This window comes from Lissotriton helveticus, chromosome 3_1, assembly GCF_964261635.1.
Source record: "Lissotriton helveticus chromosome 3_1, aLisHel1.1, whole genome shotgun sequence".
In the NCBI taxonomy this organism is placed as follows: Eukaryota; Metazoa; Chordata; class Amphibia; order Caudata; family Salamandridae; genus Lissotriton; species Lissotriton helveticus.
The window spans coordinates 1,422,456,102-1,422,482,224 of NC_136061.1; the positions used below are offsets into that span (position 1 = coordinate 1,422,456,102).

At 44.1% G+C, this 26,123-nt stretch overlaps 1 protein-coding gene across 3 annotated transcripts in view; it reads right to left on the reverse strand.

Moving 5' to 3' along the window:
* The window catches only part of RALB (RAS like proto-oncogene B), a 344,523-nt gene that overhangs the window by 103,314 nt on the left and 215,086 nt on the right, over positions 1-26,123 (reverse strand). For all 3 annotated transcript variants that reach the window (XM_078682072.1, XM_078682074.1, XM_078682073.1), the window contains one exon: positions 6,535-6,704. In XM_078682072.1, coding sequence (XP_078538198.1) covers positions 6,535-6,648 — 114 coding nt within the window. In that variant the 5' untranslated portion in view covers positions 6,649-6,704. The remainder of the gene's footprint in view (positions 1-6,534; positions 6,705-26,123) is intronic.

A 26,123-nucleotide genomic window follows, 5' to 3' on the forward strand; every position in this document is an offset into this window, starting at 1 on the left:
CCGCACGATGAACTCCATCCACTCCGGATCACCGACCGACCCCTGCCCTCACCACGTCTTCAACAAGGCCGACGCTGTCATCGCACCCCACCTGCGAGACATCATCAACACATCCTTCGACACCACCATCTTCCCGGAGAGCTGGAAGCACGCCGAACTCAGCGCTCTACTCAAGAAACCAACAGCGGACCCCACCGACCTCAAGAATTACCGCCCCATCTCGCTCCTCCCGTTTCCAGCCAAAGTCATCGAGAAGACCGTCAACAAGCAGATGGCCGCCTTCCTCGAGACGAACGGATCCCTCGACCCCTCACAGTCCGGCTTCCGAGCCAATCACAGCACCGAGACCGCCCTCATCGCCGCCACCGATGACATCCGAACCCTGATGGAAAATGGAGAAACAGCGGCCCTCATCCTCCTAGACCTCTCCGCGGCTTTCGACACGGTCTGCCACCGCACCCTAGTGCAGCGTCTCAACAACGCCGGAATCCAGGGGAAGGCACTGGAATGGATCATCTCCTTCCTCGACGGAAGAACACAGAGAGTCCGCCTACCACCGTACAAGTCAGAGGCCTCCGAAGTCATCTGCGGCGTCCCTCAAGGATCATCTCTGAGCCCCACCCTCTTCAACGTCTACATGAGCCCCCTCGCGGCCATCGTACGCAAACACAACCTCAGCATAATCTCCTACGCCGACGATACCCAGCTGATCCTCTCCCTGACGAATGACCCCGCCGCCGCCAGAGCCAACCTGCACGAAGGGATGAAAGAGGTAGCCGAGTGGATGACGACCAGCCGCCTGAAACTGAACTCGGACAAGACGGAGGTCCTCATCCTGGGCTCCTCACCCTCCGCCTGGGACGACTCCTGGTGGCCCCCCGCCCTGGGCACCGCACCCAAACCGACAGACCATGCACGCAACCTGGGCTTCATCCTGGACTCCTCCCTCTCCATGACCAGGCAAGTCAACAACGTCTCCTCGGCGTGCTTCAACATCCTACGCATGCTACGGAAGATCTTCTGGTGGATCCCCACCGAGACCAGGAAGACCGTCACCCAGGCCCTCGTCACCAGCCGACTGGACTACGGCAACGCCCTCTACGCCGGGACCACCGCCAAGCTCCAGAAGAGACTCCAGCGGATCCAGAACGCCTCAGCCAGACTCATCCTCGACATCCCACGAACCAGCCACATCTCCGGACATCTGAGAGACCTTCACTGGCTCCCCGTCAACAAAAGAATCACCTTCCGCCTCCTCACCCACGCACACAAAGCCCTACACGACCAAGGCCCGAGCTACCTCAACAGCCGAGTCAACTTCTACGCTCCCAAACGCCACCTCCGATCAGCCAACCACGCCCTCGCCGCCGTCCCCCGCATCCGAAGAGCGACTACAGGAGGAAGGTCCTTCTCCTACCTGGCCGCCAAGACCTGAAACTCCCTCCCGACCGACCTGCGCCTGACCCAAGACCACCTCTCCTTCAGGAAGAAGCTGAAGACCTGGCTGTTCGAGCAGTAGCGGCACACCCCCCCCCCCCCCCCAGCGCCTTGAGACCCTACGGGTAGGTAGCGCGCTCTATAAGTGTCAATGATTGATTTTAACAATCAATCATCTAGATGAGGATAAATGTAAATCTTTTTACTTTGGAAATTAGCTCATGCATTTGGATAATGTTCTCAGACCAGACTTCAACACAAAAGGAAGGACTTTGTACTGATAACGAGCCTTGCCTCTCATGAATCTTAAAGACTTTCTGTGATTTTTCCTCAAAGTGTATGTTAAAGTACACATCTTCAAGATCCATAGAGTACATCAAATCTCATTAAGTGTGGATATATCTGGTATAAAGCTAGCATCCTGAACTTTTGTTTCTTGATTCATTTGTTTGCCTGTCTTAGGTCTCTGATTGTTCTTAATTCTGTTTCCGTGCTCTTATTGGGAACCAAAATGATCTTGAATAGATACATTTACCTCTTTGAGATGGAAGAAGTGTTTCTATTGCTAGTGTTTGAAGCAGATATTTTACCTCTATTCTTAATTGTAGCAATTGATGTTTTGGTGCTGGCTTAGGAGGTATTGATGGAGGTTGTATTTTTTAAATGGATGGCGTAACCGTTCTGGATGATCTTTAAAAGCCATTTGTCGGAGGATATCAATCTCCACTCTGCTGGATGGTTTGATACAGTCTTTCTCATCTGAGAGGGAAACATAGCAGAGGGAGTAGGTTTTTTAAGGGTTTCGACTAAGAGCAGGATTTGTAAGAGAATTGGCACTGGGCTTGCTGCTGTTGGTGACCTCTTTCTAAATTGCTTCTACGATGGACTGCTGCTGTATTTTTTGTTATTGACCTTGAGAATGAGAGTAGAAGGGCAATGGAGGGGATAGATTCCTATGTTGTTGCTGACTCGGAGGGTAGAAGAACCACTTAAGGCATACCTCCCTCTGTCTGAACGGCTATCTGTAATCTCTGCAACGCTAATTGAAACCATATATCCTTCAAGGTTTCTGCCTCTTTCTTTCATTGGCTCCATCTTAGTTAGTGAGGCAGAAATAAAATTGATCCAGTAGAGAGGAGGTACATGGTCGTTAAAGGAGTATCTGGCTACAGAAAAGTTAAGATAAGCTGGGATGATATTCAAAGTGCAATGCCATAGCAAAACTGTGTAAGATAAAGGTCCGCAGAATCAATCGAACCATTGATAGATGGATTAGAAACAGCTTGACCTGCTTGCACTATTTACATAAATGCATTGTATTTTTTGGAAAGTCATCTGCAAACACAGATAGAAATTCCCATAATGTTCTATTATAGCTGGCTAAAACAGCCGATTTAAATTTCTGAAAGGCCAAGGTGGCAGACCTATAAACATTTCTTCCCACAACAAAGTATTTTACTTTCCATTTCAGGAAGGACTGAAATCACTGTAGCCGAAGCATGCCACTCCCTCATAGCTGAAACAATGACAGAATCTGGTTTAGGATCTGTCTAGATAAATAGGAACTTGGTGGGAGGCTTAATACTTTTAACAAATCAAGGTGTAGCAGCTTTAACAGTTAATGGATTAAGAAGGAATGTCTCCTCTGCAAGTTCTGAGAACCCAGGCACCAAAGGTAACTTAGGTCTTGTAGAAGGCCTTAGCTTAAAAGTCTCGGTTATCACAGAGACTGCTGCTTGAGGAGTCTACAGTTATATGTTGAGTTTGGTTACTCATCTATCGCAGACTAAGAGGTGACACAGCTGAGTAGTAGGAATACAGGTTGAATAGGAATCAGTGGAATGAAACCTAGTTGTTGCAGCTGAAAGAGGAGATAGCCTTTTCAGGTTTTATTTTGTGTACAGTGTTTCGGAGAAGTTGACCAGGTGATCTATCAGTTACTGGCGACTTCAATGTATCTCTAGGCACCACTAGCAGCACTTGCGGCAATGAAGATGTATTTGGCACTGAAGGGCATATTGGTGAAGCAGGTCTAGATGGTAAGTATAGAGGTGTTAGAGGTTCCTGTACAGGGTCCTCCGCTGGGATGATCAGCCTTGGTCTCAGAATGGAAGAGGTTTCCTCCTAATAGGATTGATGATCATCAGAAGAAACAGGAAAAAACAGAGGCTTCAGAATGCCTCAACAATGATTTTCTTGATGTAAAGTTTCTTGACAGTGATCTTGACGTCCACAGCAATAAAGTCCATCTTCTCGACCAACATGGACTGGTGGCACTTTAGGGTCATATATTTCCCAAAATAGGCTCGAAATTGAAAGCTGTGGGGTCGGCACTACCTTTGACGTAGGTGGAAGAGATGTTGGGTGGTCTTTGGGTCGAAGTCAGTGGTGCTGTTATCGTACTTGACAGCGAGAAGGTCAGTGCTAATGCCTGTCTTGGCGCTGACTGGTGCTCTTGGGAATGGCGGCAGTGACCATAATGATCCCTACACTCAGCCAACCTTTAAACTGGTCAATGTTACTTAGATATCCTGTGTAAGACCGGAAGGAGGATCTTTTACACATCTGACAACAAATTTGTTAAATTTCTTTCCTTTACAACTTCGTACTAGGCCCTCCAAAGCTATTTTCTGGAACCATCTGAAGACTTTGCTTTACTAACTGGCAATGCCGGACTGACCGAGGCTGAAATCAGTTTCTTCTACAGTGCTAGGAATCCCTATTTGGGTAGCCATGCGAGACATAAAACATATAAATGATGGTGGCAATGCTTTTTCCGCTTTGTTCTTCAGATCTCCCTCTATGGGAGTCTTTATCACAAGAGGGTCTGGTCTCAGAAGAGGGAGCCCCTCTCTGCTCTTTTTCCTCAACGGCTTCTTAACTTCTACATGAAGTACATTTTTAAGTTTTCCTCTGAGGAAAATGCCTCCTTGGTCTTTACAGGCTCTTTTTTACATCTTTTTTTACAAAATGTACATCCTTGAACTGAGTGTGAGGGAGGAAGACATACCACACACAAAGAATATAGGTCTGAAGAAGCCATTTCCCACGCATATGAGGGTCATTTCACTTAGAGTGGTGGCATTTTTTCAGACGAATTTCTTCTTGGTAGTAAAAGTGGGTGAAAAAAGAAGATGGTCTTGTAGGACCTCGAATGTAACACAAAAATCCTAACTTTTGTTGGAAAAAAAGGTCAAAGAAAAAATAGGGTAAAGAAACCAAGAGTTTTCTGCGATCTACTCCACATGAGCCAGAAAAAAGTACTGCAACTGTGAGGCACACTACCACTATAGTGCATACTGGAAAGGGAAGATGCAGGCTTCTTACAGCAAACAGTGAATTTGTATCTGCATCTTCTGCACTCATGACCCAACAGGCACCTTTTCCTTAATTTTTCTGTCACTGTCTGTAGGTTATAAAGATTATTTGGTTAGAGTGCAACATTGCCTGCCATCAAGTGCTGCAATGTGGTCCTACTCGAATGAAAGATACCCTTTTCTGATTCAGAAAAAACTAAAAAAACTTGGGACTCTCTTTATGAACATTGAGGTGTTTACCTCAATCAACAGATTGACTGGAAATATTTGAACAGAAAGCGTTCAATGGTCACTGCAAATGGGCAGGAATATTCTAGGTTCAAGAATATCTGTGAGGATCCTACGATGCACAACTGGTCATAATAATGCAATAGGAACTTCTTAAGTAGTTTAGCATTGTTGTAGGCTCCCAGTCAGCAGCACTAATACCAAAGCACTTATACCCGGATGACTACATAGGAAGAGATTGCTTCAGAACCAGCAATGGGTGATTTCTTGGGTACAACCGGGTGCTATAATTGTGCCCAATGAGCAGCTAAAACAAGATGTGGGCTCAGAATATCCCATGGTACAGCGCATTGTAACGGTCTGGAGGCTGAATTCTCAAAAGTGAACAGGTGGAAATAGCAGGTGGGGTGTACCTTCTAAATAAAGGAAGGCAATACATCAACAGAAAAAAAGATATAGAAAGCCATGAGTGCCCTATCACAAGTCCTTCCTAAGCAAACATGTCAGTGCACCAATGAGTTCATGGCCTGGGAACCTCACAAAGCTGTCCTTCAACATTTTCAAGACGTTGTCAAAACTTTCATCTATTTTTCCCCGTGTTAAACTAATTTATAATACATGTAATTCCAAAATGCAAATTTATAAAGCAGCATTATTTCTAACATGAAACAGTCATCCAACACTGCAGGATTAGAAAAACGAGCATAAGAAATAACTTTATGGAGTCTTGAATAGCATCTAATAAAAGGGTCTGTAAAAGACAAGGGCATCATTTTTGTCCAAATTCACCCAATTTTTCCCAGGAGAAAATGAAAGTAGAACATCGACATCCACGTGGCATAAAGATTAAAGTACAGCACATGAAAGTAAAGTACACTGAGGTTCGACAGAGTACAATATTGACAATCTGCATACTCTAGGGACAGACATAGCAAATCTAGTTGCAAACAATGAAGCAAGTTTTGGGCAGTAAGGTAGGCGCTGGGTCTGGGAGAAAAGGGAGGGAGAAAGTAAAAGGTGCTAAAGAAGGAAGACGGAAAGGGGGGGTTGCAGAGGGTTAGGGTGCAAGAGTCAAGGGGCTGGGGGAGGTTAGACACTCAAGAGTTCAGCTGCGGAGAGGTTTACCATATGACTCGATGCTGCTCGTGAAAAGGATTCTTCGGTTCTTTCCTGCACTGAAGGAAGGATGGGGCCAGACATATTTAAACCAGCATGAATTTCCATTTATGGATTCCTAGAAAGAAGTTTGGAGTCTTGTCTTCTTGCATTTTTTTATTGCCATCTTGGTGAAAGCATCACATCGGAAATCCTTCAACAATGGTTTCAGTCAATACCTGTAGAAAGAGGATCTGGCTTTTCCATTTCACTTGGAAAGCTCTACCTGTAAACGAAAGCACATCTGCCCGTCCTTTATTGCTCTTTGCTAGAATTGTGTGCAAAATCGCTATAATAGTTACCTCCATTAAAAAAAAACACATCTGGGGCAAAAGCATAAAAATCTTGGTAAGCAAAAAAAGGTGTAGTTAGTGGAATAGCAACAGAATCACCTTACCTCGTCATACATGAATTGCAGAGTAAGAGCTGACTTGCCGACACCACCACTGCCAACCATGATCACCTTGTGCAGGACCAGCGAGCTCTGGTTCTTGTTTTTGTTTGCAGCCATTGTTCTGGTCCCCAAGGCTGGTGAGTGAAGATAGGCAGAAAATCTCCCCAGAGAAGCTGGTGAATAAAAAAAATAAAAACAAAACAAAATTAAAGGTCTTTTTACAAAAAAATATTCAGAGCTAAACTCAGATTTATATCTTCTTGTAGTTGGAGAGAGCTGAAGGAAAGTTCACACAAATCGTGGCTTCAAGCACCTAAACCGTACTAAGCAGGAAGCGCTTTTCTCGATAAAGGAGAAGTCAAATGAAACACGAATGTTCGGTACGAATGAATTCCCTGTAGAACGCGGATTTATGTACGTTAAAATCTTCTATTCTATTTTGAATGACAGCTTTTGTGCGCTATCAGCATGCCCACAAATGGAACCAATGAGGCACAAACCAAACTATTTCAGCTCCTCGAGGTTAGCTTCACCACAGGAGTGAAATAAGCAAGATTCACAATAAATTAAGACTTACACCAAAGGCATACAAATTGGCAGATGTGCCCCCCTGCCCACCTTATTTAGCAATGAAAAACCCACTTGGTGAAAGTGTCTATGACACAAACGAGAAACGGGTCGGTCCCATGTGAATAGTGCAAGTGGCCTGACAAGCTGGCTGACACGGTGATCAAAGTAGGGCACACCACATGACTTAAGCTGGCTCAGTTGGAAAGTTCTGTACGCACACAGGGAGGCGCGGTGGTGAAAATGGGATGGATTTCAAATGGTAATTTAAATCCTAAAATCCACAAGCCTCCTCGGGTCTCGGCGCTGTTCACGCTCTTTACATCCCCGAGATGCACATTTCCACCGGGGCCAGAACCAGATGGAAATGAAATATCTCAATTTAGAGGACAATGAGAATCGGTCACAATGGCAACAAGGGCCCCAGGCCGGCAATATATATAGCTTTAGAAAATGCACTCTAGGAAGCCGCAATGTTTGTTAGAGCAATTATATCAAACTCCCAAAAGCCCCCTCCTCGTTCTCTCCCACAGCAATGCCGATCTCATAATCCATTTCATTTCATTTTTAACACCCTTTGTCGGTACTCATGGGAAAAGAATAGTTAAGTGCATCCTCTAGGATGTTTTTAATGATCTGCTATGAAAGCATGTAAAAAATGCCCGGCTATCTGAAGACACACAAGTCTGCGTGTCTTTGTGCAGAAATGCACATGTAAACGTATAGAACACATTGAAGTACCAAACAAATGGCAAGTGAAACAAACACTGGCAAAGCCAATAGGTCTCGCCTATGGAAGGGCAATTGGCTTTGCCACTATGTTTTAGCCATGTTGTTCACCAGAGTGACAACTGTTCAGCATGGCTAAAAGTTAGTGGGGTAAAGGAGAGTGGTGGGCAGTGTTGTAAAGTGGAGTGTTATGAAGTGGCATCTAGTGGGAGTGTTATGAAGTGGCATTTAGTAGAGTTGAGCGGCACGGAGAGGAGTGAAGTGTCGTGTCATGGAATAGCGTATAGTGTTGTGGAGGGAGATAAGTGTCGCAGAGCGGAAAGACAGAGTTGAGTGGCCTAGAGTGGAGTACAGAGCCAGAATGGAGTAATGTGTCAGAATGGAGAGGCAAATCGTGTCGTGGAATGGTGTAGAACTGAGTGGTGAGGAGGGTGCAGCGTAAAGTGTGGTAAAGTAGGGAGGTGGAGATCAGAGTAGATTGTCAAGTGGAGTAACGAGTCATAGAATACAGTTGAGTAGAGTGGCATAGCGGCAGTCGTGTAGAGTATCGTACAGTGGGGTAATTTCTTAGAATGGCGTAGAGTGCTGTAGAGTGGAGTAGCATAGAGTGTCATTGGAGCACAGTTTAATGGAGTAGAACATTAAAGAGTGGACTATCATGGAGTGTACTGTCGCAGAGTGGCTTATAGTCAAGTGGCATTAAGTACAGGTGTGCAGAGTAAATTGGTATAGAGAGCAGTGGCATAGAGTGCACTGGTTTTGAGTAGGCCTGGGCAGTAAATTCTGTTCCGCTCGCGGATTTTGCAGAATTTCGCGTTCCACGAAGAACGCAAAATTGCCCAAAAATCTGAGTTCCGCGACTTTGCGAAAGTTTTGCTTGTTCGCGTTCTCAAAACGTGTGTTCGCAAGATATTTCCCACCGAGCACGCAAACAGCAATTGCGAACAGGAAAAAAGCATCGCGAACAAGCATTCCGCGTGTTCGCGGAGATTTTTTACCGTTTCGCAGAGATTTGCGTAACGCGATTACGCAAATTCCGCCACCCTTCGTTTTGAGTAAATTTGTGTAGAGAGCAATAACAAAGTGCAGACATGTAGAGTGGCATAGAGTAAAGTGGCACAGAGTAGAGTGGTGTAGAGTAGATTGTGTCAGAGTAGAGTGAAGTGGCATAGATTGGAGGTGTACGGTAGAGTGGAGTAGTGCAGGGTAAAGTGTGGAGATGTAGAGTGGCGTAGAGTGCAGCGGTGCAGAGTGCAGTAGAGTAGCGTAGAGGTGAGGGGTGCAGAATAGAGTACAGTGACAAAGTGCAGTGGCATAGAGCAGTACAGAGTAGAGTGGTGCAGAGAGCGGTGATGGAGAGTACAGTGGTGTGGAGTAGAACAGAGTGGTGTAGAATGCAGTGACGTACAGCGAAATGGTGTAAGGTGATGTAACATGCAGTGACTTAGAGTGGAATGTTGAACAGTAGTGGCGTTCAGAGCAGTTGTGCAAACTAGTTGGTGTAGGTGCAGTGGTGTAGGGTGCATTGGTTTTTAGTAAAGTGGTGTTGAGAGCATTGGAATTGGAATACAGTGGTGTAGCATAGTGGGCAGTGGCGTAGTGCAGAGTGGGGTACAGTACAGTGGCGTGGGGTACAGTGGAGTGGCGTACAGTAGAGCGGCGTGGCGTAGAGAGGAATAGATTAGGATGTTGTAGAGTATAGTGGGTAAAGTGCAGTGGGGCAAAGTAGGTGGCATAGGTGTAGTGGGGTAGGGTTCATTGGTTTTGAGTAAAGCAGTTCTGAGTGCACTGGTGTAGAGTGCAGCAGTTTAGAGTTGCCTAGAGTGGCGCAGCATAGAGTGGCGTAGAATGCAGTGGCATAGAGTAGATAGTTTCAGAGTCGATTTAAGTGGAGTGGTGCAGGGTAAAGTGCAGTGGTGTAGAGTAGTGGTCTGGAGGGGTGCAGAGTGGAGCGGCAGAGTACAGTGGCTTAGAGTTTATTGTTTCAGAGTACAGTGGAGTGGGGCATTGTGGAGAGGAGCAGGGTATAGTGGAGTGGGCCATTGTGGAGAGGAGCAGGGTACACTGGAGTGGTATAGAGTACTTTGTTGTAGAGCGCAGTGTTGTGGAGTAGAGTTGAGTGGTGCAGAGTAGAGAGTCCTAAACTGAGGGGGGGGGGGGGTACAGTGCTGTGGCGAAGAGTGCAGTGGTGTGTAAAAGAGTGGGGTAGAGTGCACTGGTGTAGAGTAGTGCAGAGTATGGAGACGTAGAGTGAAGTGGCGCAGAGTGCAGTGGTGCATATTAGTTTGCAGTGGGGTTGAGTGGTGTAGAGTATAGTGCAGTGGCATAGTGTATATAGGCATAGGGTGCAGTGGCATGGCATAGAGTAGTGTTACAGAGTAGAGTAAGGTGGTGTAGAGTGGCAGAGTGCAGCAGTGCATAATAGAGTGGTGTAGTGTCTAGTGAAGGAGAGTGATATGGCGCAGGACGGAATAGAGTGCATAGACTGCAGTAGCATAGAGTAGATTGTTTCAGAGTAAAATGAAGTGGTGTAGAGCAGTGTTTCCCAAACTGGGGTCCGCGGACCCCCAGGGGTCCGTGACACATTCCCAGTAGGCAACAGTTTTAAAAGCAGAGAAGTTTCTTGTATAATTAGCAGCTTTCCAACAACAATAAAAGTGTCAAGATTATGCCAGTGATTAATGTACCTGCTGGAGCATGAGGAGAGTTTTGTTCAGTGGCAGCTTTGAGTTAACTAATGTAGCACAGAGGGTTAATGTGCCTACTGCAAAGAACGCGTAACATGCATTTTAAAAAGCAGTATTTTATGTGCATAGGTTCATGGTTACTGCTTTTGTCACAGATTCTTTCGTTACTGTGCACTTCATAAGTGTCAATCGTAATGTAGCAGAGGGACCTATAAACTGTCATCAAAGAGCTGCTTGCAAACTGCATGGTACCAGTTAGTAACTTATGTTCTTTCCCAGTTATTCATTATCCTGATGCTGCTAAAAAGATTTATTTGGGTGGAAATACATTTTTAATGTTAAAGTCAGTGCTAGCCACTGCACTATCTTCTGAATTCTGAGTTTGTGCTTTTCCAGACCAAGCACTCTTTAAACATTTTATATACACACTGATTTACATGTATGATTCAATGTCTCTATATGTGTGTGATGTAAAGTGCTCTGACATCCCACAATGGTATGAGAGATGCTATAAAACAAATGAAATACACATGAAATTGGGGCTATTACTTCAATATGAAATACTAAGGGCCAGATGTTCGATCCGGTTTTATATGCGCGAACGGGTTCATGAACCTGTTTGTGCATGCAAAAACCTATTGGTCCATGTACATTGCCTATTTCGCGAGTCGCAATTTGTTTGCGACTCGCTAAATATGTTTTGCAACTTGCTATTTGGAAGGGGCATTCCCTTCCAAATAGCGAATCTCAAAACCATGTACAAATGTTTTGCGGTCGTAAAACACTCGCAATTACCACCTACTTCAAGTAGATGTAATGCATTTGCGAATGGGAAGGAGTCCCCAGGGGACCCCTTTCCCTTTGCAAATGCATGCAAAATAATGTTTTAAGGGCAGGCAGTGGTCCCAGGGACCTCTGCCTACCCTTACAAAATGAAACGAAAGCGTTTCATTTTCTTTTTATGTATATGCATGGTAAACTGGCTGCGTTTTTATTTTTTTTAACTGCTTTATTTAAACGGAGTCCCAGACATGGTGGCCTGCAGAGCCCAGCGGGCCACAATACCTGGGAGGGCTGGCATTCCCAATGGGCTCGCAAATTGCGAGAGGCTCATTTATATTAATGAACCTCGCAATTTGCGACCCCATTGGGAATCCCAAACTGTTAAACAGTGTTGCACATTTCATTTAGTGACTCGCAATTTGCCACTCGCAATGGGTCGCCAATTGCGAGGCGCTAAATGAAATGGTCGTACATCTGGCCCCAAAATCCTTAGTACTTTGAGTATTTGTTTTGTGTGCACACGTGTGTATTTTTTTCGAATTACTGTTTTAATATTTGAACTTTAATCGTACAAATTGCTTGGGGGTCCCCGGCTTCCAGTGGTGACTCAATGGGCGTCCTCAGGAGTCAAAAGTTTGGGAACCACTGGTGTAGAGTGCAATAGCAAAAAGTGTCGTAGAGCGCAGTGGTGCAGAGCAGATTAGAGTGGCTTAGAGTGGATGGGCAAAGAATGGAACGATGCAGAGTAGAGTGGCACAGAGTTCAGTGGCATAAAGAGCAGTATTGCAGAATAAAGTGACGTAGAGTGAAGTGACAAAGGGGAGTAGAGTGGAGTGGTGCAGAGAGGAGTGCAGAAGCAGAGTAGAGAGGTGCAGAGTAGAGTGCCATTGCAAAGGAGAGCGGCATAAAGTAGAGTGCAGTGTTGCAGAGTATACGGTCGGAGAATGCAGTGGTGTATATTAGCGTGGCGAGGAGTGCATTGGCGTAGAGTGGTGCAGAGTAGAGTGGCATAGAGTACATAGGTGCAGAGTAGACTGGAGTGGCGTAGAATGTAGTGCCAGAGTGCAGTGGCGAAGATTGACTTGTTTCATAGGGTGCAGTGGTGCACGTTCGTGTACAGTGGTATACAGTAGAGTGGAGTAGAGTGCAGTGGTGAAGAGTAGATTAGAGTGGCAGAGTGGATTGGCATAGAGTGCATGTGCATACAGTGGAGTGGTACAAAATAGAGAGCACTGGAGTAGAGTAAACGACATTGAGTGCATTGTTACAGAGTAGGGTGTCAGAGTGCAGTGGGACAGAGTGGTCTAGAGTGCAGTGGCGAAGACTGCAGTGGTGCATAATAGAGTAGTGTGGGATTGAGTGCACTGGCATGGAGGGGTGCAGAGGAGAGAGACGTTGAGTGGTGCATAGTAGAGTGAGCCGTGATGCGTACTGTGGAGTGGTGCAGAGTAAAGGGCAGTGGTGTGAAGTGGTGCAGAGTAGAGAGGTATTGTGGAGTATGCATGGTGTGGTAGCGTACGGCAATTATAGACAACACATCTTCCATTGAAATGGCTATTACATTTGCACTGACAAACAGTTTTATTGATAAAAGTATACAGCGCACAAACGTAATGCGTGGAAATGTCCTCACCTAATGTACGGATTTGTTTTGGTCGTCGGCACAGTTCATTTACATTTTGTTGTGTGCTGGGAAGAAAAATAAATTGTACGGCGTCTCTCAAGGAGCCCCAATTAGCCAGCATGATTGTCACAAAAATCCTTTCACACTGAAGTCAGAGAAAAAATAAATAAACACCAAGCTCTATGGAAGACAGAGCCTGACATTTGACCTCAGTCTTTGAATGCACAGCAAATGTGACAAGATATGAAAAACATTTAAAGGCCTGTTTACAGAAATCCAGTACTGATGGAAGATTACAGTAAACAGGGTTTGAGCAACAGAAGAGACAAACTCAAACTGGACAGCCAAAAAACAAATAAAGTCAGAAAATAGAAAGCAAGCTAATGTGAGTTAAAAACCACAAAGTCAATGGTAAGCAATAGGCGTAATGTATTCCCATATAAGCTTTCAGAATGCCCCTAGGGTGTCGTAAACAAACCACACTGCAGCGCTGTCTGGTATGCTTGGACCTAAAAAGGAAACAAACCACTTTAACATTCATGCGCAGTACAAAAGATTTTTATAGGGCCCTTTAAGGTTGAAACAATCCCTGATGATTTATAACGTAAAATGTGCAGGCACGGTCTCGAAAAATGACAATGGCACACGCATGCTCAATATTTCAATTTTCTGTTCACTAGGTCGTTCATTTAACCCTGAGTTTCTGAGGCATTTTGCCAAAATCTCTGAATTTATGGGAACCAGAGTTACTGTTAGAATTTTTCCCAAAGATCTAAATGTATGGGAATCGCCTATATAGTCAAGTAAGTTGAGATTGCAGGTCTTACCTGCGAACTAGACCTGGTTTGAGACGGAAAACTGAGACTCCACAGCTTCTTTGATGTCTCAGGTAGCTAGGTAGAGCAGTTATAGAGGGCAAGGGTGGAGACTCAATCTTGATAAAGATAGAAACTTCCACTAGAATATGTATTTACAAAATACTACATTAACATTTAATATACAGTAAAAAGTAAAAACTTTAAAAAATAAAAATCCTTCGACAAAGTACTTACCCTGAAAATCCAAGTAACACAAAACTTAAGGCATCCAATCATTAAAATGATAACTATCAAAGCATTATTTGTAATGTGGTGTTTACAAAATTGGACTGTGATAGTCTTTCATTGAAATAATGGGCCAAAGCGACTCGGCAGGAGGGGATCGCAGAATCCATTATCCTGCCAAAACGGATGGTTCTGGTTGGTCACTATTAATTATGCAACATAGTTCAGGTAATTTCGTTGAACTTTGACAAAGCCTTAAACCATTTATATATTTTCCCAACTTCGCATATGAGTTTTAATATGTTGATCAATAAAATCTGAACAGGGTTTACCAATTACAAAAGTGTCAGCCACCTTGTGAAACTAGGGTGCTATTGACACTTGTGCAACAGCTTTGACCTAAGAAAAATATTTCCTATAAATTAAAGTAGTCAGGCTGAGTGGTGACACAAAGATGGAAATGGTATGTGTATCTACCCAAATTAAGGGATAAACAAGGAAGCTCTCTGGAACCTCTAAGCTATGGATTCCACTATCAAGCAAGCCAGCCAGGTGCTAGACCTCTTCACAGTCCAGTTTCTCCAAGTGCTGCTCAGGAACTCTACCACCAGCACCCAGACTAAAAATCTAGTAGCCAGTTAGCATCAAATGGTGGGTAGCTAGCGATATCAGGGATGTCGAAGGGTGATAGGGATTCCCGCAAAGGTAAACAAATGGTTAGGTAGTTCTGGGAGGTATTATTACCAGAAAGAAGGCTCACCAACACTAGGAACATATGACTTCATAGTTGTCATCTGATCACTGGTGAAAAGTAGAAAAGACTTCTAGACAATTCAATTAAGTTTTGCTGGATTAGATGGCAGGATGGGCCATTCATCCAGCTGCAGTGGAGCAGGAGAATAGAAACTGACAGGGTTTCTTGGGTCTTACAACTACTTCAGAGGAGGCATCCTCTGAAATCTTCCAGAATCCTATTCCGTGCAGTTCAGACTGGTCTCCGATGAGGACACAGAGCAGGACTCCAGCATATATTTCTATTCCAAGGCAGAGGGGTGCCAGCCCACTGCTGATTCCAGTTACTGCATTTTAGCAGTGCAAAATCCAATCACTCACGTTGCAGTAGTTTTTTTTTCTTCTAACAGGGTGTGGCTGTTGGTGGTTGGAGCAGGCTTGCCCAGCTCCCAGCATGCATTGCATGATACGGTGGTTAAGTGCACCCAGAACAAAGGATATGCTCCGGAGGGCCGCTGCCACTGGAAACCAAGTGTATCCTACCCAGACAGGCCACACAGCTCAAGCACAAAAGAAGTGGAGATGGGATAAACCTACATTCTATGGGCAGAGAGGGTCCTCCATCTTACAGTCTACTTTCATATACAACGTTTGTGATCATCAATCAGTAACTCTAGCAAAAGGAGTACCAAGGTGACTCCAATCACCTTTCCATCTGCACTTGTTCCACAGTTTGCAAAAAGGAGGTTGCAAAACACTTTAAAGTTATTTTTTTAAAGTTTTAAATCTGGTAAGCACGGTCTCCTGTGGACCACGTAAGGAAGATAAACTGGGCGAGTACAGCAAAGGCCCCTAAAATGTTTAAACAATAAACCACAAGGAACAGAAATTTCACTGAGATACAGTGAAAAACAGTCAAGTTTGAAGATAACAGTACTCTTTCCCATAATGGTGAGGTGAAGTGCATTGAATTCAGCCCAAATCGAAGGTCCATACTTTACTTGGTCTCACATTTTCAAATCATACTTGAAAACATGCCCAGTACATACTACCTAATGGGATGCGAACGTACCACAAACAGAAAAAAGTAAAACAGAAAAAAGTAAAACAGTCGCAACAATTAATGGCCTGAATGATTAAGTATTAGAACGTAGTTTTATCTTCTGGACTCATGAGAATTTATAGCTACAGACTTTACTTCAAACATTCTGCGAGTACAAGATTACACTTCAAAGCCTTAATATTCGTCATTGTATTCATCCAAACTTAAAGCCTTATGAAGACAGTAAGAAACTATGGAACTGTTCACCAACATACTTAATTGTATTTTTACCGCTACCGGTTTACCCTTTTCTGCCAGCTTTAGGTACAGCTAAGTAGAATTGGTTCAACTGGAATGACTTTCATTTCAAATACCGCCATCTTAATAGTTGGTTTAATTTCAACTCGTAGGTCAAAGCGAGATCTGAAATTGGATCTCTATGCCCCCTCATTTCAGTAGTGGCATGAGCAGAGCCAGATCGGCCTTGATGAGATGTTAACAACGCACGTGTCCTCTCACACTTGTGAATGTCCTCATGAACGCACACTTGCGTACACGTTTCCTGCGGTATCCATCCATCCTAAGATATCTATACTTTGCTCCTCCTTTAGCAAGGCCTTTGCAGGATTGCAGACGTTCAAAATACACCCTCCTAATGTTTACTATGTATTACATCATCTCTTGTGAGAACTAAAACTCACAATCAGTAAAATTGCAAAAAGATTAAATAGTTTTAATGTACATCGGTGAAATCTCTCTGCCATTGGGGAAAAACAGCGAATACACGATCACTCTAAAATATACAACGAAAAGAGCTTAGAATTGAATAACACGGCAGTTAGGAATCTTAAAGAAGCAACAATCAATCATAAAATGTGGACGACTGCCCTGAGAAGGGAGAGAATGTGCTCCAGCAGGGCTGGGTGACTTAGTGGCTCTGACCTCGTGAGGAAAAAAGGATTTCACACGGGTGTGACATCATCAGGGAAAACTAAGTTTGGGAACTCTTTTAAACGCCCCAGCGTGGAATATACAAGGGGCTTGACATGGAAAAGTTCAAAGAGCTAAGCAGTCTAAAAGAGAACACAGAAACCGATTAGTGACAACGTTTGGTCAGATTTCGGCGGCAAAAACATGTCAGGAACTTTAAGGTATATGGAAGGAAACATGCGCCTGTCCACCCACTATCTGGAGTGTAAAGGCCCAGGTACATATAACCAACTCTGGCCCAAGGGCTGCGATGAGTTGCCTACGAATTAGGCAACCTGGAACACACCAGTCGTCTTATCCCTTCCACCATAATGCGCATCAAAGAATTAAGTCGCAGGGCAGGAGGCTGTGCAGTGAACAGAAGGGAGAGGTATTTAGAGGGGGTATTTTAGTGTAGGGAGTTAAAAGCAAACCACTTTTGATGCTTGTAGAATTAAGTTCCTTCCTGTTAAGAAATGAATGCAAGATCTCATCCAGTGCAATAGACCCAAGAGGATGTGATGCCCTTCCGATAGGGGAAAAACGAAGCTCATGCTGGTCCTGCACCCAAGCTTTGGTAATCTAGGAGGCAGCCAGCCTAACCGAAAGTTCAGAGACCCAACATGAGAACAAGGTTTTATTGAGCTGGAGCCATAATCTGGCGCAAACCCTGGGGCTAGGGGGTAGGCAAGAAATGGCGCACACCCCTTCTTCCCTCATAGCAGGCTACACACTTGGGCAACAAGTGATCAACAAGGTAGGCACTCACTGATTAGGGCGATAAGGTGGCAGTCTTCAAATGGGTCTATTAAGGAGGGCAGGGTACAGGTACCATCAAACTTGTCCTAATTTGCGCCAACGGATTTCTATAAGAAGGGGAAAAGGGGGGTAGAACATTGCAATGTCACAAAGGCTGCTCAGTTGGCTGTAAAAATACTAAACAAGCATTGGCATAGCCAATAGGTCTCGCTTTTGAGACCTTTTACGTTTTTAGCCATGCAGCACATTATCCTTGGTGCTAGAACATCTACTGAGCCCCAGTTCCATTACATATGCACCCTTTGCAACTCTCAAGCAGTGCACTCAGACAACGTATTTTTATGGTGCTTCAATAGTGAACGATGGCAAATCGCACCGTAGAGCTGGATGGCAGCAGGTTATCAGAGCCACTGGAATTAGCCAGGAAAAGAGGACCAAATTATGCAGAGTGTTCCACTATAGCATTATGTATCCATTTTGACATTCGAACACACTGATAGTTTGAACATGTTCACCTTATCCGTACCAGTTCAACACAGGCATAGAGCAATCGGCTGTTATACTAAGCATTAAGCCGCCAGTTGTATCTGTGCTGCTGCTGAGCACTGCTTAGCCCTTAGAAAAGCCAAGTGCCATCCCCCGCTACACCAAACCCGTGCCTGGTCAGCTGCAATTCGAGAGAGCCCACTGGATGTTTATTTAGTCTTCCTTGGAGAAAAGCATCAACTCCAGGGAATCGGAGGAGCCCTTCATCTGTGGGAGCTATGTTTTACAAGAAAGTCTGGGGAAATTACTAAGCAATCATCTTGTCCCAGGTATACAAATACAATCCAATTGCCTAATTGGTTCTGGTTCAAGAAATAGTTTAGAACTGCTGCGCAAGCGTCAGTAAACAACCTCCGTGTTTCTGTAAGTTGAACTTTTATGAGTGAATACAAACTCACTGAAAACCGTGCCATGTGAAAGAATGTCCGAATTGTGTATCCCAGTGTAAGCAAGTCAAATGAAGTTGTGACCACCGTGAAGCAATGAATCCCCAGCAGGAAGGGTGAATATGAAATGCGTGTTTGCCTGCTGGGGCCAAATGTATTGAAAATGATTAGGGTCCACACAAATCAATATCTCTATTGCGTGCAATTCCACATGTATGCAGACGATACTCAACTCTACCTCAAGATCAACACCTTGGACGACATTAGTTTACTCAACAATACTCTTAAGACCACCAAACCATGGCTGGCAATAAATCACCTCAAATTGAATGCTTTAAAAACTGAATTCCTCCTTATTGCTCCACCCGCCAAAGTCCCCACTATGCACAATTTGATAAAACACCTCACAGCACTTGATGTTCAACCAACCATCGCGGATTCAGCGAAATCACTTGGTATAACTTTGGACAGTAACCTCAACATGCAGAAGCATATTAGTAATGCAACTAGGGGAGCAAACTTTCTGATTAATACACTAAGGAAGCTGAAGCCCTTCCTACCTCCTAATGACTTCAAGTTAGCGGTTCGGGCTCTAGTTTTACCTCGGCTGGACTATGGAAGTGTCTCGTTATGCGGTCTCCCCAAAGCCACTGCAGCTCCTCAAAGAGCCTCCACCAACGCGGCAGCGAGACTCATCACTGGCTCGAAAAAAAGGGCCCACATCTCTCCGGATCTAAAATCTTTAAACTGGCTGCCATTTGAAGCCAGAATCCATCTGAAAATAGCTTGCATGACGCACAGGGCCCTACATCACAACACGCCCAGCTATCTCACACAAAAACTCACAATATCTGGAGAGTCAAGAACAAAAAGAAGTGCGGACAACCTCCTTCTGAAACCACAAAAATTCAATAAGAAAAAAACGTATAATCGGTCCTTCTCAGAATGGCACCTAGGATATGGAATGCCCTACCACCAGAAATAAGACTGAACCCCTCCACCTCTTCCTTCAAACTGGAAGTAAAAGGCATCCTTATGGCTAAATTTACGTAAACATTGCCTCACTTGACTGTGGTGAACTCCTATTCCGTTCTTCTTTCCTACCAATTTAATGCTTGGCTTTTATATGTACAGCTTTGTTCCACTTATTTTGTTGTTTTCATCATCAATGTATTACCATCATCCTTCAGAACCGACCGGTACAGTTTTGCACCTTATCTGATTTGCCCTTCTACCTGTTTATTGTCTTTGCTGCCATTTCTTATGGTCTTGCTTATCCTTAAATGTTTGAGCTGTCCTTTTGCTCTTTTATTAAGCTTTTTTAGGTTATCCTTAGGGTCCTGCTTACTTTTATTGTTTGATATGCCTATACACTTTTTTACTGTAAAGCGCTCTGATACCCGCAAGGGTCTTGTTTGCACTCTATAAAACTTTCAAAATAAATAAATAACAAGATCAAGTAGTCTCTTAGGAATGGTAAATAAAAAGAAAAAACTGCCAGAAAAAATATAGCTCAACAGAACAATTGTTGAAGCCACCTAAAGTAACTCTGTCGGCGTTCTACTTAGTCGCCATTCTTGTGTGCTTTAAATACCATGCTTTCACAGCCATTGAAAGGAGACTAACCTAGGGTAAAAGCAAAATAAAGGTATACTAATTGCCATGTGTATGTGGGTTAAGAGAATCATCATTACTGTTCGGGACCTGTTGCGAGTACACATAGTGCAGGAACGCACATGCAAATAAGCATGGACGCGCGGCGGCGAAACTGAAAGCAACCGCACTAATTAGAAACCTGATCCGCAACAGATGGCACCCTGCGCGCCGCTGCTCGCTCCTGACATCTGGAGGCCGTGGGAGTTAACATTTTCAGAAAAGGTAGGACATGCACCCGCCTTTGTCCAATTGCGTGCTTTCATTTTTGAAAGCCACACGCAATGGCCAATAGAATGTGACAACCACACACACAAGCTTTCAGAAAGATTTCTGAATGTCTCTAGTGTTTCCAAGAGGCCCTCTCCTAAAGCAGCGCATGCGCGCTGCCCTAGGCTCGACCTAAAAAATTACACAATTAAAATAATACAAGGCCAAAAGTAGCCCGAGGGGGACAGCATTATACGCCACAGTCTCGGGGGTGCCCAATGGCAGGGGCAGCAATGAAAGGGAGGGGTTAACTCTTAAAGTAGACCTGGCGCTTGCAACCCAAGCGGTCTGAAACAAACTAAAAAAAGCAAGCTAACGGCGTGAATCTGTGGGAGTTTCCCCAAAAGGGCCAAAAAGCAAGGCCCCCAACATTAATGTATGACAAAGGGATTTGAACTGGAATCTGAATGGGGATTTTAAGGTTTTAAGGTGTATGATTATGTTTTCCCATCTACAAACAGTGGAATGACTTCAAAAGTATGCATCAATAAACTGTGGCTAGACTACTCCATAAACGTATACGTCTCAAATCATGCGTATGCATTGATGGGGTTTAGGACCAAGCGCCCTGAATGCACAGGGTATGCTACGTCCCTTCAGCAACAGGGAAAAGGACTATATATTACTTTGTGCAGGTTGCAAACATTAGGTCTGCATATACCTCCAAGCAAACCTGACAATCTGTCCAAAAATTAAAGAATACCACTTGTAAATGCGGCTTCAAAGTGATTTTATTATTGGAGAAGGGAATGAAAACATATATATTGGCTCACAGAATCATCATCACCATGTCTGGATCTATTGGTGCCCCAAACTATAAAATAATGAGACTAGACCGGCAAAATAAAAAAAAAAGGGGGGGTGGTGAATTGCGTTCATTCATCGTTCTGACCTCTGGAATCATCTTAATACCTCGCAAGTTCCATAAATAACACAGAAAAACAAGATCACAAGATCCATGCATTCGATCACCCACTGGGCAAGAATTAACCTTTTATCGACCAATTACTGGAGATCATCACAGCAACCTCCTTCCCTCACTCCAATGACATATTCCTAGGAGACTTCAACCTCCACTGGAACGACACTAGTGACCCCCAGGTCAACATCTTCAAAGACTTCCTACGGAACAAAACCTAGACCAAGCCTTCACCCTGCCAACTCACATGAGAGGCTCCACACTAAACTGGCTCAACTCCAAAGAAAAAGCAGTGAACCTAATCTCAATCATGCCATGCGACTGGTCAGACCATCACATAATATCTTTCCAAATACCAGGAATATTTTTCTTTTTTTTAAAAACACTCAATCATTCAAACCCAAACAATGGCTAAGGGACACAGGGTGTGGACAACAAGAAGCTAGCCTCGTTGTGCAGGAGGGATCTTCTCCCTCCAAAGAATATGACAAATGTTAGGGAGCTAATAGAGCACTACAATGCGAAGATGTCAGAGATAATAGACACAATTGCTCTGGTAAAACTAAAACAAATTCCGATCAAAGATAAAAAAAAACTGGTTTAGCGGAGCATTACATTAAGAAAGGCGTAAGTTGAGATTTGCAGAACGGAAATGGAGACAACTTCCTTCTTCCCCACAGCTAAAACTGCTAAAAAGAAAAAAACGGAAAAGCCTACAATAAAAATATTCTTCAATAAAAAAAAGAATATTTCAGGTTGGAATTGGAGAACGCAAAAAACAGACCTAGGAATCTCTTCGAACTGGTGAAACAGCAATCGAACAAAATGGCCAAAACCATACGAGAAGAAACAAAATCTCAAGAGCTTAAGACAGCAGAGGCTTCATTGGATGCATCGCATCAAATCAATCCAACAATACTTCTTCAGTCAGTACCCAAAAACAAAGCTCACTGGTCCACCTTCAAATTATACAACCACAAAGACATCTTAAAAACCTTGTTGGCCATAAAACCAAATCCATTACAACGATCCACTCCCAGCAAAATTTGTGTCTGCCATTGACCATTCCCTAGCTGGACATCGATAATCAATGCTTCCATATCTCAGGGATCCTTCCCAGATTGCCTAAAGATGGGCCAAGTCATTCCCATCATAAAAAAAAACTGAAAATCCTGCAGGACCTAACAATTTTAGGCGGATATCAAACATCCTCCAATTAGCAAAAGTGACAGAAAAGTGTGGGCAGCAACAACTAAGCCACAACATATACAAATTTAATCTACTAGACATCTGCCAATCGGGATTTAGACCTAATCATAGTACTGAAATGGCAATACTACATATAGTAGACGATGCATTACTCGACCAGAACAAAACATGCCTTTTAATCCTTCTTGACCTATCTTCAGCATTCGACACAGTCAACCACAAACTGTTGCTAGATCGTCTGGAATCCAGGATGGGCTTCTCAGGGAAAGTTTTAGAATGGTTCAAGTCCTTCTTGAGGAACAGAACACAGATTTCTGGTGAATCATAACTATCAGCTTCTTCCCCCACTCAGATCGGAGTTCCACAAGGCTTAACCGTCTCTCCATCACTATTCAACCTATACTATTCAACCTATACATGGAACCACTAACCGATATACTACGCTTTGCCAACATCTCTTACCACATGTACGTTGAGGACACTCAGATTCACATGAAGGTGTCATCTTTGGAGGAGATCAAATCACTGAACGAGGCATTAAAAGCAACAACAATGCTATGGTAAACCAGAAATCAGCTCAAACAAAGCACGCAAAAAACATAATTTCTCCTTATATCCCCCACTAAAAATTGACCGCAGTAAAAGAATGGACCAGCTTTATCAGCGCACTTAACTGCACCCCAACCATGGCGGATTCAACCAAATCACTAGGATTTACAATTGATCAGAGCTTGAACATGCAAGCCCACATCAACTCGTTAGCTAAGAATGCCCATTTTCACTTGAATTACATTAGAAAATTGATACCATTCATGGAAACAACAGACCTCTCAATGGCAGTCCAGGCATTATTTATTTATTTTAACGACTTGTAGAGCGCCTGGTGACCCGAAGGCATCCCCGCGCTGTAATGATTTTGATATCCAGATGAGATGGAGGAGAAAAGGAAGAAAAAAAGGGGGGGGACGTTATTTCGGAAATAGAAGAGTTTTCAATTTTTTTCTAAAAATAAGATAGCTGGGTTCCAGTCTGAGGGAACGGGGGAGTGAGTTCCATCTGGTGGAAGCTTTCACAGAGAAGCGTCGGCCACCAGTGCGTGTCTTTTTAAATTTGGGGATGATGGCTAGATGTTCATTCTCGGACCGCAGGGATCTGGGAGCTATATAAGGCGTTACCAGGTCGCTGAGAATCGGGGGGCCAGCTCCATTAATCAGTTTGTAAGCCGTGCACATGGCTTTGAATTCCACTCTTTGACGCACCGGGAGCCAGTGCAGGGCTTTGAGGGCAGGTTTAGCTGACACTCTGGAGGGAAGGTTCATGAGTAGTCGGGCTGCAGCGTTCTGTGTTCGTTGTATTTTAGCCAAGGTGACCTCAGGGGCACCCAGGTAAACCATGTTACTGTAGTCCAGCCGTGACAATATTAGCCCTTGGACTAGGAGTTTTCTGGAGGTGGGCGGGAGTAGGGGAAGAATCTTGCGGGTGGTGCGCATAAGCCCAAAACAGGTTCCTGCAGTTTTGGCCGCTTGTGTTTTCATTGATAGCTCGGGTTCTAGCCAGACTCCTAGGGTCTTAATTTCTTTTTTTGGGGTGGGAATTTCCCCGAACACGTCTGGCCAGGCTGATGGGGGGATGGTCACCCATTGCTTTCCCATGAGCATCACTTCGGTCTTCGACCCGTTTAATTTGAGTGAAGATTCACACATCCAGCTATAGATTTTCGTAAGGCAATTTGCCAAATTGTCTGGGTGATCATCTAGTTGGGATAGGGAGACGACCAGCTGTGTGTCATCCGCGTAACTCACAATTTTGATGCCGAAGGGTGTCACCACGTCTTCAAGGGGGGCCATATAAGCATTAAAAAGCGTAGGGCTTAGAGATGATCCCTGGGGGACTCCGCTCGTGAGGGGGAGGGTGGACGAGTGGTGATTGCTGTCCCATACCTGGAACGTGCGCCCGTCAAGGAAGGACTCTATCCACCTGAGCGCCATCCCGGTGAGCCCTGCTGCCGCCAGCCGTTGGATGAGGACACGATGGTTGACTGTGTCGAAGGCTGCACTAAGATCTCTGCATTAGAAATCTCGAAGATCGAATACAGATGCACTACACTTGCAGGGCTTCCCAAGATTACAACCGCTCCTCTAAAAGCCTGCCTAAGCGCAGCAACAAGGCTTTTAACAGGGTCAAAAAAATTCGACCACATCTACCCTCGCCTGAAGGCCCTGAACTGGCTACCATACAAAGCCAGAATTCAACTCAAAATAGCATGCATCACACACAAAGTGTTACACCTCAATACACCAAGGTATCTAGCTCTGAAACTGGTCATTTCCGGGGAGTAACAGATCCTCCAGGAGCACCAGAGATCTACTAATGAAGGCACTGAGGATCCAGAAGAAAAAAACATATGACAGAGCATTCTCTGGAGCGGCTTCGAGAATCTGGAACTCGCTACCTCTAAGCATCAGAAGAATAACAAACCCCACAGGATTCAAGAGAGAAACCAGGATATTTCTAATGAGCAATTTCCTCCCGTAACCTTTCCGTTCAATCTCCCCGCTTCACCTTTAAACTCCTGCTTAATCCACGCACAAACATCTCGTATCAAGGTTCCATCCCACCTGATATTTTTAGGGGTTTACATTCAATGAGGTCAACTAACTAATTTGCAATAATTGGGATCCACCAGACTTGCATTCTGAGAATGTGCACAAGTCTTTGTTGTTGAATGAAGTCAATGTTACGGTTTCTGTATTGGTAAATGCTTTTGTGCGAAATGGACAATAGAAACTAAGTATATATGGTTTTAATGTGAAGCACTCATACCCCACGGGGTCAAGTTTGCGCTGTATAAAACATTATATATAACTAAATAAATATAACCCTGTCGTGAGGACCACTTGCCTGTTGCAAGATAATGGTTTTTGGATGATTTTCTACAGATGGTTGAAAAACTCATCAACTGCATCATTTTTTAGCCTTGAGATTCTAGGGGAACATATTTGCAAGGTGCACCAATCCAATGAGGGGGTTTGTATCATACTTCCACTGTACAGGTCATTAAAAGGGCTGTACAACTGACTGTTTCAACCGTTTTTTGTATGGTACTAAGGTAATATATCCAATTTCTGTTATTCACAAAAGGGTGGCCATCAGCTATGCAAAGAATAATCATTTTAATGTCTTGCACTGAACTGCCAAGGGTTGCACGAAAATCATACTTTGTAGAAATGACAGACTGTCACTGAAAATCAAGACCTTAAAGGATCCATTTTTTTTCTGTATTATTTCTTAAGCGCAAGCAAAGTTAAAGTATGGGATCACAAGGCCCGACTGATCAACTACTATGATCCCCAAAATAACCCTTTCTAGACTCTTCCCTCCACTACCCCTCCTTGCATCCTCTCAAACATCTTACTATTCAGATCTCCCAAACAAGCCTTTCTAAACCCTTCCCTCTGACTGTTCCCACCCCTCCACCTCCCTTGTACTCATTCTAAACCTCCTCCCACTGCTATGATCTCCAAAAAACAGTTTCTAGACTCTTCCCTCATATCCTTCCACAATCCTTTTCAGTCCAACTAACAGACTCACATGTCCACCGCTCAAACTAATTTCATATTTCCCTACACTAATTCCCCACTAATCCTCTTTGGGTTCCCGAGTAGCATGCTACT